This window comes from Pteropus vampyrus, unplaced genomic scaffold (genome assembly GCF_000151845.1).
Source record: "Pteropus vampyrus isolate Shadow unplaced genomic scaffold, Pvam_2.0 Scaffold347, whole genome shotgun sequence".
In the NCBI taxonomy this organism is placed as follows: Eukaryota; Metazoa; Chordata; class Mammalia; order Chiroptera; family Pteropodidae; genus Pteropus; species Pteropus vampyrus.
This window is the reverse complement of record NW_011889128.1, coordinates 1122324-1135814: the sequence shown is the minus strand read 5'-3', so window position 1 is coordinate 1135814 and position 13491 is coordinate 1122324. Positions and strand designations below refer to the sequence as shown.

At 52.3% G+C, this 13491-nt stretch overlaps 1 protein-coding gene across 1 annotated transcript; it reads left to right on the top strand.

The window, feature by feature from the left end:
- The first annotated feature begins 17 nt into the window (after nt 1-17).
- RNF40 (ring finger protein 40) lies at nt 18-11691 on the top strand. The gene is made up of 20 exons (XM_011378637.2): nt 18-147; nt 254-455; nt 870-1037; nt 1172-1313; nt 1832-2038; nt 2598-2719; nt 2843-2989; nt 3080-3154; nt 3921-4040; nt 4138-4317; nt 4495-4630; nt 5497-5618; nt 5707-6134; nt 6209-6326; nt 6448-6597; nt 6777-6989; nt 7069-7194; nt 8067-8207; nt 8318-8419; nt 10498-11691. The coding sequence occupies exons 2-20, from the start codon at nt 324-326 to the stop codon at nt 10672-10674; spliced, it is 3006 nt and encodes a 1001-aa protein (XP_011376939.1). The 5' UTR covers nt 18-147; nt 254-323; the 3' UTR covers nt 10675-11691.
- Nucleotides 11692-13491: the final 1800 nt, after the last annotated feature.

Here is a 13491-nt window from a genome sequence, read left to right as displayed (position 1 = left end):
AACGGAGAGGCGGGGCAAAGTGTGACCAATAGAAACAGGAAACGAAGGAGTCCCGCCACATCCGGCAGTGCCCCTGGCGCCTGCGCTCTGTGCCTAGTGATGTCCGGTGAGGTGCAAGATGGCGGCGCCAAGCTGATCCTGCTGCAGGTGAGGGACCCGGGGCAGGTGGCTACGGGATTCAGCAGGTATGTGCGGGGGATGGTTGCGGCTGAGGTGCACCGGTCGCGTCCACATCTCTCCTGTCTGTCTTCAGGTGACAGAAGTGCCACCTCCGCCCCCTGACGTCCCTCGGAATCCCCGCGCTGCTCCTGGCCGCCGCGGCCATGTCTGGGCCCGGCAACAAACGCACTGCTGGCGATGGGGGCTCCGGGCCCCCAGAAAAGAAGTTGAGCCGCGAAGAGAAGACCACAACCACCCTTATAGAGCCCATTCGTCTTGGGGGCATCTCTTCCACGGTTCGTGGGCTCCTGCCCCAGCCCTCACAACTTCTCAGCCCACATCATTCAGAACCTTACTCCCAGTTCTCCAAGTTTAGCAGGATCCACTTTACACGATACTCTGCTGAAAGAAACCAAGGACACGACGTCTGCAGATAGAAGAACAGGCTCCTGAAGGGCGTGTGCCTTGTCGGAGACTTCAGAGTTAGAAAGAAGCAGACGCAGATCAGTGCTAAGATCACAGCTAAGACGCAGATCACAGCTAAGACAGACGCTTTCCCTGGCTGTTTGAGCCTCTTTAAATCCTTTAGCTGTTAGTCTAGGGATACTCTTTTTCGCTGCCCATTACATTTGCTTTCCTCTGTTCCTCTCTCTGATTCATTTCTTGGGCCCTGTTTGACTTTATCCTCGGTCCCTTCGTTTCCTTGGTAGGAGGAGATGGACCTGAAGGTTCTGCAGTTTAAGAACAAGAAACTAGCAGAGCGGTTGGAACAGCGACAGGCTTGTGAAGATGAACTCCGAGAACGAATTGAGAAGCTGGAAAAGCGGCAGGCCACAGATGACGCCACACTCCTCATTGTCAATCGCTACTGGGCCCAGGTGGATGCTCCTCTGCTTTCCAAGATCTGGTCTTGATCTAGCTACCAATCCTCAGACTTCTCTGCTGGGAAAGGAGTATCATACTGGGAAGCACCTGAGGGATTCATTACATTTTTGGTACTTTCTCCCTTCAGCTGGATGAAACTGTGGAAGCTCTTCTCCGACACCATGAGAACCAGGGGGAGCTGTCTTCAGGGACAGAGGTGCCTGGTATCCAGGAGGGGCCGACACGTGATGAGACTCCTCTCTCAGAGCCAGGGACATCGGAACTGAGGGGTAGGGCCAAAACCTTAGGATCTGGGGAGCTTTTAAGTTTGGGGAAAGGTCCTGGAGGAGGAGACTTTGATATTAGGGCCCTTAATTCCCTGCCTCCCCTCCTACACATGCACACAAAATCAATTTCATGTTTGGGCATCAAGGTGCAGGGGGTAAGAACTTGGTTCATAGTGCAGTTTGTGTTTTGACACATTCAAAAAGGTAATATTGACTGTGCTTGGCAGAGATCTAGACTTGGAGGAGACATAGATAAGCAAAAAATAGTACTATTCTTGCTTTCAGAGGGAAATGATTATAAACCAAAGGCAAAGAAGGCTTCCCTGAGGGAATGATATGTGGGCTCTGTGGCCTCGAATCTTTGTTGTTTCACTTTTGAAATGGGAATAACAGTGTACTAAAGGCACTGGTTGTGTTCATTCAGTGAGCCATAGAGTTTTGAAGGGCTTAGTCTAGAACTTGGTGCAGAGTGGTGGTAACTGCTGCTGTTATCCTCATGAGGGTCTGTCCATCCCTCCCAGAGACCCTGCCAATGAAGCTGCGGCCCCCACTCAGTGAGCCAGCCTTGGCTTTTGTGGTGGCACTGGGTGCCAGCAGTAGTGAGGAGGTGGAGCTGCAGCTGCAGGACCGTATGGAGTTCTCCAAGGCGGCAGTATCCCGTGTTGTAGAAGCCTCAGACCGCCTGCAGCGCCGGGTGGAGGAGCTCTGTCAGCGAGTGTACAGCCGAGGTTAGTTCTTTGTGCCCTGATTCCAGAGGTGTCCATCCCAGTTTGCATCTTTATGATATCCTTCAGTGCCCCTAGCCCAAAGGCAGCCAGAATTCCCCAAGGAATAAATCAGCCATGTTCTTGGGGGAAGGGTTAGATTGTAGATGGGGGCTCCAGGTTTGATTCCTGAAGTTGAACTCTGAAGAGTTGGGTAGGAGGAGTTGTTGATTCTAGTGGGGCCACCTCCTTCTGGCTGGATATCTCTTTGGAGCACTTTGCACAAATCTCGGTAGCAGTTGCTGATCTACAAGGCAGAATAGCAAGTGCCCAGGCTTTGCAGGCAGGGAGGCTTTGCCCAGCCTTAATTCTGTCATTCTAGCCTAGGCATTCTGGGCAAATGGCTCTCCTCTCTGAGCTGGTTTCCTCCCTTGTAGAGTGGGGATAAAGACTCCTGGCTTTGTCATGAGAAATTTGCAAGACAGCTGGTGGATCCCACTGGGCACATAGCAGACCTCAGAGTGAGTTAGTGCGCATCCCCATTGCCCAGGACTTGACTCTTACCTGAACTCTGCCTTCTCAGGAGACAGTGACCCCCCTGGTGAGGCGGCTCGGGCACGGACCCGGGAGCTGGGCCGTGAGAACCGGCGACTACAGGACTTGGCCACCCAGCTGCAGGAGAAACACCACCGAATCTCGTTGGAGGTGGGAGTTGGATTTTTTGGGGGTGGGATTAGAACCAGGGTAGGGTTTGGTTTAGGTGGCCGCCCAAGGATCTTAGGGAGCCAAGTCCTTTTATCTAAGCATCTGTCTTTTTTATTTCTCCAGTACTCTGAGCTTCAGGATAAAGTGACATCAGCAGAGACCAAAGTACTAGAGATGGAGACAACAGTAGAGGACCTGCAGTGGGACATTGAGAAACTGCGCAAGCGTGAGCAAAAGCTCAATAAGCATCTGGCAGAGGCCTTGGAGCAGGTGGGGTAGGGTGCTGTGTTGGATGGAGCTGTAGCTGGGTACTTAAGGCCCTAGTTCTCCCCTACACGTTCATCTGTCTCCTTTCTACAGCTCAACTCTGGCTACTATGTGTCTGGGAGCTCCTCAGGTTTCCAGGGGGGCCAGATCACACTCAGCATGCAGAAGGTGAGTAGGCATTATTCTTTCAGTTTCTCCTATTTTCTATCCTTAAAATACCCCCACAGAATTAAAGACAGACATCCAACTGTGATCTCTGAGGCCCTTTTCTGTCACGCGTGCTGCTCTATGTTTTGTTCATACGTGAATATATTCAGTAATCGCCAAATGTTAAGTGCTAGGCACTGTGCTAGGAAGCAGGTATACTGGAGAATAAAATAGGTAAAACTCAAAGCTTTCATAGAGCTTAGTTTCTAGTTGAGGCAACTGATCAGTAGTAAGTAAAACTTTGGTTGGTTGTAAATACCACAAAGAAAAAAATAGAATAGAGATAAATAGAAGTATATTGGAGGCAGTTGGAATTCTTGGGTGGCTGAAGAAGTGTCTCACTTCAGGTGTATTGAATCAGTATCTCATTCCTCGTCCTGCCTTTGTTCTCTCACTGCTTGGCTGTTGCACATTGTCTTGGTGCCCTGCGGTCACTATGCCGTTTCCTTTTCCTTCAGCTTACTCTTCAGGGCTTCCAGGAAGGCTTCCCTGACTCCCTGTCGATTATAAGCCTTGGTTCCCAGCACTGACCATGCAGTATTGAATTTTCTCCCACTTGCCCAGGAACTCTTAGGAAAGTGCTTGGGCCTGGCTTGTCCCTACGGCTTCAGAATACATCATTGCTACACTTAGGGGAGCTTGGGTGGGGCTTCTCGTGGTGACGTGAGGGAAGCATGCCTCCTGGCCTGGCCCGGCCCTGGCTCCCACAGCCCTTCCCACTCTGCAGTTTGAGATGCTGAATGCAGAGTTGGAGGAAAACCAGGAATTGGCCAACAGCCGCATGGCAGAGCTGGAGAAGCTACAGGCTGAACTTCAGGGTGCTGTGCGGACCAATGAGCGCCTCAAGGTGAGCTGTGTTTTGGGTTTGGAGAGTCCGAGCTTGCAGGGTAGGGGCTGAGTCCTGAATTCTCTTGCTGATTACTTCTGAGCATCTCTTCTCTTAGGTGGCCCTGCGGAGCCTTCCTGAGGAAGTGGTACGAGAAACAGGGGAGTACCGAATGCTGCAGGCCCAGTTCTCACTGCTCTACAATGAGTCTCTACAAGTGAAGACCCAGTTGGATGAGGCCCGGGGGCTGCTGCTGGCCACCAAGAACTCCCACCTGAGACACATTGAGCATATGGAGGTACAGCCCTGGACTGGGTGGGGGCTGCGGGTAAGGATCAGATCCTTAGGGTCAAGGCGTTCCTGGGTCAAAGTCAGGAATCCCTTGAGAATAAATTCTTAAGCCACTGAGGCCTGAGGTGGGGGGCTTGCCACGGGGCTGAGGGATAGTGTGGAACTTCAGTGCCTCAACCCACAGAGCGATGAGCTTGGGCTACAGAAGAAGCTGCGCACAGAGGTTATCCAGCTGGAGGACACGCTGGCCCAGGTACGCAAGGAGTACGAAATGCTGCGCATCGAGTTTGAACAGAATCTGGCGGCCAACGAGCAGGCGGGTATGTGGTGAGATGAAGTGGAGGTGGGGCCTTATCTGGGATTACTGTGCCCTGGTGTGGGGCTCCTGCTTGTCCAGATACAAGAAGTTTAGCCCTTTCCTTTCACAGAGCCTCATCTCCCTGTGGAAAACAGGTACCACACCACCTGGCTCAAAGGCATAGTGAGAGCCACAACCAGCTGAGGTGGATAATGCAGCAGGCTTAGTCAGAACGTGAGCTGTCAGCCCCGTGCCCCATCTGTGGTTCTCTGGCCTTCTGGTGTCTCTCTCAGATGTTCATTTTACAAAGATTTATTGAATACCACCTATGAGGCAGCCTCTATTCTAGGCTTTGGGATTATACCAGCAAACAAAACACAAAGAATTCTCGCTAGCGTGGAGCAATATTGTAGTGGGAGAAGACAGGCAATAGAGAAGAAAAAATTGAACATGCATGTTAGGTAGTGATAAATATACCAAGAAAATAAAGCAGAGAGAGAAGATAGGAAGTGTTAGGAAAAAGGGTGTTCAGTTTTGGATGGGGAAGCTAGAGAAATGTATAACCAAGAAAGTGACGTTTGTTTAAGAAGAATCTAAAAGTAGACTAATTTACTTTGTGAATGTTACAGTTACGTGTTTCTCTGAAAGAAATTTGGAAGTATTAAAATGTACATTAGCAGAAATAACACGTAGTGTTATTTCAAGTTACTTGGAGGTGAATTTCCTTCAGTTCTACATTATTTGATAAGATCACATTTTATCTAAGGGCTCCCTCAGTTTTTCTCTTTATAATGGGAGTAATGGCTCTGGCTCTGCCTCTTCTCCTACTGAGAGGTCAGGCCCCTAACCCAGGGGCCAGTCAGACTTTAGTTCCCAACCTTCCCCTAGGGCCCATCAACCGTGAGATGCGCCACCTCATCAGCAGCCTCCAAAATCACAACCACCAGCTAAAGGGTGATGCCCAGCGATACAAGCGGAAACTGCGGGAAGTGCAGGCTGAGATTGGCAAGGTGAGGAGGGGGCTGTATAGGAGGAACCTTGGCTAGACCCCGGTGAGTACTGTGTCACCTCAGCCCTGTTTTCTCCTATTCTTTGCAGCTCCGGGCCCAGGCCAGTGGCTCTACTCACTCCATCCCTAACCTGGGCCACCCAGATGACTCTGGCCTCAGTGCCCCAGCCCCAGGGAAAGAAGAGGGTGGGCCAGGCCCTGTCATTGTCCCCGATGGCAGAAAGGAGATGGCTTCAGTGCCTAGTGCCATCATGACTACCTCCTCTGTGAAGAAGGAGGAACTGGTCCCCTCTGAGGAAGATGCCCAGGCCCTAACTCCTGGGTCCCAGGGCCCCTCCTCCCGGGGCCGAGAACCTGAGGCCAGGCCCAAGCGAGAACTTCGGGAGCGGGAAGGGCCTGGCCTGGGACCCCCACCTATAGCCTCAGCCCTCTCGAGGGCTGATCGGGAGAAGGCTAAGGTGGAAGAGGCCAAGAGAAAGGAGTCAGAACTCCTCAAAGGTCTTCGGGCAGAGCTCAAGTGAGTCACTGTTCTCATCTCCTCCCCGCTGCCAAGTGGTCTCCAGCCCTACTCATCGAGCCTTCCTCCCCTAGGAAAGCCCAGGAAAGCCAGAAGGAGATGAAGCTGTTGCTAGACATGTACAAGTCAGCGCCCAAGGAACAGCGGGATAAGGTGCAGCTCATGGCAGCTGAACGCAAGGCCAAGGCCGAGGTGAGGGCAGGTAGGGCCAGTGGGGCATGCAAGAAGCTGCCCCAGGAGGTTCTGACCAGAGCAGAGACCTAGGTCAGTAGGAAGCCGTGACAGGCTAGCTCCGTCCTTTTGGTGGCTGTAGGTTGATGAGCTACGGAGTCGCATCCGAGACTTGGAAGAGAGGGATCGAAGGGAGAGCAAGAAGATCGCGGATGAGGATGCCCTGCGGCGCATTCGGCAGGCAGAGGAGCAAATAGAACACCTGCAGCGCAAGTTGGGTGCCACCAAGCAGGTGCGAGCCACTTATGGTCCTCTTCTGAAATGTTGGGATCCTCTTAAACCCCTGTTAGGTGCTTCTGGCACATGCCCTGGTTCCACTGTGTGGTTTTTTGCTCAGCCATGTTTTCTTGTGGTTTCCCCATAGTCATCCTATTCATCTACCACATTCTTCCTTGTCCCTGCCCACTGCAGGAGGAGGAGGCCTTGCTCTCGGAGATGGATGTGACAGGTCAGGCTTTTGAGGACATGCAGGAACAGAATGGGCGGTTGCTACAACAGTTAAGGGAAAAGGACGATGCCAACTTTAAGCTGATGTCAGAGCGGATCAAGGCCAACCAGATTCACAAGCTGCTGCGGGAGGAGAAGGATGAGCTGGGCGAGCAGGTTCTTGGCCTCAAGTCCCAGGTATGGCCACCCAGGTCTTATAGGGTGGTGCTGGAGAGGCAAGTGCTCCCCAGCCCTGAATCCCTGCCACTGTTCTCAGGTGGATGCCCAGCTGCTGACAGTGCAGAAGCTGGAGGAGAAAGAGCGGGCCCTGCAGGGCAGCCTTGGGGGTGTGGAGAAGGAGCTGACGTTGCGCAGCCAGGCCCTGGAGCTCAATAAGAGGAAGGTGAGGCCAGACCTGAGGGGAAAGCAACCTAGGACATTGGCTCACAGCCGAAGTCTGGCTCAACATCTTGAACGTTTACTATGTTTCAGACCCTGTGCTAAGGAATGTCCGTACTTGGTCAGATTTTAGTCACAGAATAATCCTGTGATGGTTTTTGGGCCTGAGTCTCTTTGGCTGCAGGACCCACATCCTAACCACTGCATTGGTTAGCTGTAAAATAGGGGTGGTGTTTCTTGTCACATAGTTACATTAAACCTTAGAAACGTCTAGGTGGTGCTAAAGGCTTAAGATTGACATTGATTTTTGTCTTTCTTTTACTGGGCTTTTTCTCCTGTTTAATTCATTAAGCAGTATCGTACATGTCATTGTCGTATATATCAGGCCCCGCACTAAGTGCTGGGGGAGACTATGGGAACAAGAGCGTCCTGTTGGAATCAAGAGTATCTAGTCTTGAGGGACAGGTAAGCAAGCCAATAATCTCAAGATAAAATAATGCTATTACCGATCGCAGTAAGATTCACGAAGGAAACTAAGGTGCTGTGAAAGAAAATAGGAAGTAACATTTGAGCTGAAGCCAGAGAGAGCTGCAGGAAAACAGTATATGTTGGGGGAGGTGATAGTAGAGGGAAGATCCCTGTGAAAGCTCAAAGACGGAAGAGAGCATTATGCAGGTGGGGAACTGAAAGTGTTAGAATATGGTAAAAGAGGAGGTGAGGGTCCAGACGTCAGGAGGCAGCACCAGCTTATGAAGATATTGGACTTGATCCCAAGAGCAAGAATCATTGGAATGTTTTATATAAGCATCCATGGACCATGGTTCTCCCTAGGCTGAGGAGAATGATTCCCCTTTCTCCTTGTCTTACCTACCTCAGGCTGTGGAAGCGGCCCAGCTGGCCGAAGATCTGAAGGTACAGCTGGAGCACGTGCAGACACGGCTGCGAGAGATCCAGCCTTGCCTGGCAGAGAGCCGGGCTGCTCGAGAGAAAGAGAGCTTCAACCTCAAGAGGGCTCAGGTGTGTGCATGGTGGGGGCAGGGTGGTCCAGGGTCACTGGTGAGGCCTGGGGAGGTGGGTGAGTCAGAATGAGGACCCTTGCACTTAACGTAGCCCCTCTACTGCTTCAGGAGGACATCTCACGGCTGCGGCGCAAGCTAGAGAAGCAGAGGAAGGTAGAGGTTTATGCAGATGCCGACGAAATCCTCCAGGAGGAAATCAAGGAGTACAAGGTGGGGTTGTTGGTCCCCATCAACCTAGGAATCTTGGAGGGGGAGGTTGGCGAGAGCTATAGTGGGCAATCTGGGGACCCTAGAAATAAGATAGGGTAGCAAAAAGTGTGCAGAACCCATTGTGGAGAATCAGACAACTGACCAAGTATCGCACATACTGCGTTCCAGGCAAGAGTGCCTGGCTAGGTGTAGAAGGGCTGGGAACTAGACCTAGTCTCAGATCTCTTGAAACTGGCAGTGTGTTGGAGGAGACAGCCAAGTAAGTCTCCCATCAGAATGATGGGCAATGTGATGGCAGAGGCCAGAGGGGAAATGTCATCCAAAGGAAACATGAAGAATGAGTCAGTTAGCTGTGAGGAATGGGACAAGAGGATTCTGGAAAAGTGGGAGGCAGAGGTGAGGCCCCTAGTTGAGAGAAGTGTGCTGGAAGACAGAGCTGGACATTGTCGCTGGAGGACAGAACATGGGTTTTGTGTTGAGTGGCAGGCTTAAGGGTGTTGGGCAGTGTCACATTCTGAAGGGTGCGGTAGCCAAGTTGAGATACTGTAGGTAGTGTAGAGATGTGAAAGAGTTTTAAACCAGAGAGTGACATGATCTGATTTGCTGTTAGATGTGAGCTAGAGCAGATAAAGACCAGAGACAGAGAAATTTAAGCTATTGCAGTCATTGAGGTAGAACCTGATACTGGGCTCATCCAAGGTATGACAAACAAGTAGAAGAGTTTAGGAGACAGAAGTGCTTAGACTCAGGGATGGATTGAATGTATGGAGGGAGAGGGAGGTACCAGGGAGAACTCCTGGGTTCCTGATTTAAGAAGCTGGGTGGATGACAAGTGATAGTGAGATTAGGAAGACTGTGGAGGAGTAGGGATTGGAGGACAGTGTTCAAGGATGTTGAGAACAAGGGTGGCTGTCTGGGAAGGCACTCAAAGCAAAAGAGCTGGTCTGAAGAAGGGGCTTGCAGGATTGTTAGCAGAGACAGAGGTGGAAGCAAGGGTCTGTGGTGTGGAAAGGGACAGAGGTCATTCTCCCTCAGGAACCTCAAAGCTTAAATGATGGGCCAAGACAGAGAAGCCAGTGGTTTGGGAGGAAGGAAAGTGATGCAGAGGGAGTTGATGGGGGAAGAATTTCAAGGAGGCAGGGATGAGCTGAGTCAGAACTGTCAAGAAGATATGAAGTGGGTGATGAGAGATGTCGCTTGGATTTGGCAGTCTTGGTGGGAATGGTTCTTGGGCGGGGGTGGAGGTGGAGGTTAGATCACCTACACACTCACTAACTGGAGCAAAGAGAGGGCAGAGGGTAGGTCAATAAATAATAAACCTTTTGAAGCAGTTTGGTCTTGAAGAGGCAGAGGTGGCCAGAGATAGCCATGGGAAAGGGCAGGATTTCTGAAGAAAAGACAGACTTTAGAGCCTGTCAAATGCTGATTGGTAGGGTCCTGAGAGCTAGGGAAGAAGGGGCGGCAGGCTGGATGAGATGTCAAGCAGAGGAGAGGTGTGTTGGGGAATGCAGAATTGAGGGAATTCTTGTCTGGAGTTTGAGGTGTGACCTGGTGGCAGGTTTCGGCATAGGAGAGATTAGTGTAATCTCCATAGAGAGATTTATGAAACCTTCAGGGACCCACAGAAGGATCTGTGGGCAGCACCAGAGATGGACCCATTTAAGAGTAGAGACAGCATATTTCTAGTGGCACTGCAACGCCCAGCTGTGACTGTAGCAGGTGCAGTAGACGGCTTAAACCAGGATTAGGGTTTCTCCAGAGAAGGCCAGAGGGGAAAGAGATGAAGCACTGGGGCAGAGATGCCTAGGCTAAGCCTGTGAGTTGTTGGGGGTGAGAGGGAACACATGACCACTGGCTACCCTCGCCCAGGTTAGAATCCAGACTACTTTGTAGTTTTGAGACCAGCCTCTGAGTCTGTTTTCTCATGTGGAGGGTGCTCATCCCTACCTTCCAGGGTTATGGTAATAGTTAGACGAAGTCTGCTGTGTGGTGGCTTAGCCTGGACCACCGCCTGCTGTTAGCGTGGGGTCTGGGTACCATCATGATTGTTCCCGAGCTGATGCCTTTGCCTGGCCCAGGCGCGGTTGACCTGCCCCTGCTGTAACACCCGCAAGAAGGATGCAGTCCTTACCAAGTGCTTCCACGTTTTCTGCTTCGAGTGTGTGCGGGGCCGCTATGAGGCCCGCCAGAGGAAGTGTCCCAAGTGCAACTCAGCCTTTGGTGCTCACGACTTCCACCGTGTCTACATCAGCTGAACCCGTAACTCAGGGGACTTTGGAACATCCGTGGACCCTGTGGGCCCAGTCCCTCTGCACCTAGTTGGTTTGTAGGCCCCAGCGCACACTAGTGGGAGTGAGGTCAGCCAAGCTCCATTCTACCTTTCCCCCTCAGTCACAGCTGCGGCCCAGGGGGCACCTGCCCTGCAGGAAGGTCTGCTATGAGACACGTCAGGGGTCCAGAGCATCTAACTGGGCTCCCTGGAAGCTGACCCCAGCTCTTTTCCAACTATCTCCACGGGCCCATCCTAGCTCTAAGGGGGGTATTTTCCCAGGCTGTGACCTCTTATGAAAGAGGGGGCTCACTACCTACTTAATATACCCACAAGTGAGGATCAGAGATGGGCCAGCCCGTTGCTCTGAGACTGGGCCCTCGAGCCCAGGGAGACTTTCTTTACATCCTGCACCCCTCCCCTCACCCTGGGCCTGGGCAGGGCTTCTGTCCTGTGGAGTTCTGTGAGCTCTTTGGTCTGGCTCTTGTGATAAGGGCTGAAGGAGATACCCCTTATCAAGGCAGGGTGGGGCACTATTCTCTTCCTCTGGGAAGCTCAGTGGTTGCTACAGTCACCTTGTCCTGTTGGGAGTGCTGAATCAAGAGCATCAGTTTCTATTCTAATCAGGCCTTCCCAATCTCTACTTTCTCAAGCTCACTTACCCCACCATGCTTCCCAAGATCCAATGGGCCCCCTGACCTTGCTTTCATCCTGGTGGCCTTAACTTCATTGGAAGCAGAACTTCCCAGGAGGGGAAGGGACAGAGTAGCTGCTGGGCCAACTTCCGATCATTCCAGTAGAAGAGTTTCATCTAACCCTGTGACTGAGCCTGTACACATGATGCTTCCTATGCTACCTGCCCAAGCAAACTCTGGGCTGTGAAGGCAGCAGGCTGGGCCTGGAAGGTGGAGCCACTGACAGGTGCAAGGGCCCATTCAGACCCTGCTCTAGAGATGTCTTGTATAGGCTATATGTTATGAATAAACGGCCAGTCCTCAGCCTATGGTTCGAGTAGCCAGGTTTCCTGCCCTAAACGTGGTCCCTGGTTTAGCTGCTATATCTGCCCCAAGCCTTCCCTGGCTGGCGTGTGAACTTGGAGCGCCTGTGCAAATGAGACCCCGCATGTCCACCCCCAACATTTAGAAACACTTTTAGATCTAACGGCTGTCAGGAGTTCCGTACTGGGGAGGAGCGTGCCTGCAGGGAGAAAGCATCGTGGTCACTTGGAGCCAGCCAGCCATCCCTCCTACCGGAAAGAGCTGAGGCGATCGAGTCCCTTCGTTCGCCACGTTCCCGGCAGTCATTGGCTGCTGGGAAGCTTCGAGCTGCATCCTGGGAAATGTAGTCCCTTATTGGTACCTGGCGACGAGATCCTCGGAGGGGGAATGTCAGTTTCCCGGTTGTGCAGCTCAGAGTTTGGCGTCGACCCAATCCGCGGGCTATCCCCTCCCCAACAGCTTTACCCGTCCCTACCCCTCAGGCGGACAGATTGAGACACCTCAGCGGGTGACCACCTTCATTGCAGCTTATACCAGCCGCTGGCCGTGTTCCGTGAGGAACCATGTTTCAAGTGTGGACAGGCGTTTCCAGATTCAGCGCGGTGTCGGGTCCTGCGTGAGAGCCGCCACTGAGACTCCACTGGGGCTCGCAATGGGACCGGAACGGGCCCGGTTTTGTGCTGGAGCTGGAGGCGGGTCCATGGCAGCAGTCGCACATTCGCGCAGCCCTGCAGACTTGGCAGTCGCACCTTCGCAAGGGCTGGCAACCTTATCTGTCTTCGGGCCCCACCTGGCGCCCGGGGTTTCGGAGGGGCTCGACCGGGTGGGACTGGAGACGGACACGCGGGCTGCAGTGACTTCCTGACCCAGGCCGGCAGCAGTGGGCACGCTTACCGAGGCACGGGCCGCAGCAGGGGATGGCATCTGGCCGCTCTAGAAGTGTGCGGGGGCCTGGGAGACAGCGGTGGCAAGGGTGGGGGCAAAAACGCAGCATATTACATCATAGAGAGGCGGCCAGGCTCTGAAAGGAGGAGCATGGAGCCCGGGAGCTGCTTCAGATCAGCCAATCTGTGATCGATACCCTTTTTCCTGGTAGTCACCCATACTTGGGCTCCTTAAGTAAATGCAAGTTACTACACATCATCTTCCCAAATATCTCCTCCCCTAGGCCAGTCTCCATATCCAGAGGAGCTATGAACTCCTTTTGAGTCCTTGTACTTAGTAAAGTAGGCATCAAACCACTTTCTCAAGCTTAAGGAAGTGGGATAACAAAGTCAGAATTTAAGTGGCAGGAACAAGCACTGATGCCACAGGAAGAAGAGAGTAAACTCCATAAACATTTGTATGCAATGAGCCTGCCCTGTGTTGGGAGAATCTACCTTAGGGGCTTGTCAGGCCCCTCCAGCCAGGAGGTTTGACCTCTTAAAAACCCCGGTAGCCCCATTGGCCTCAGTGGCTATGATGCCTTGGGTCCCTGGGATGGGCAGGCCAAAACTTTTCCTGGACCAACCTTGACCCATGGAAAACATGCCTGTTTTAGCCAGAACTGGGGCTGCAGCCTGTGATTGGTCACACGGTCCAGTGGAGCATTCAACACTGACCATTCTCTTTAGAACTTCCCTTGGGCCCTATGGTGCTACTGTTTTGGTTTTCTTCATATTTACTATCTTCTGCTGGTCCTATTCTTTCATTCATAAGCTAGACTCTGATTTCTACTCTGCCAGTCTTCCTGGGTGTGTTTATCCATGGCCATGGCTACAGCTAAGCTGCTAAGGCCCAACTCCTCCATCCCAGTTCTCTTTCCT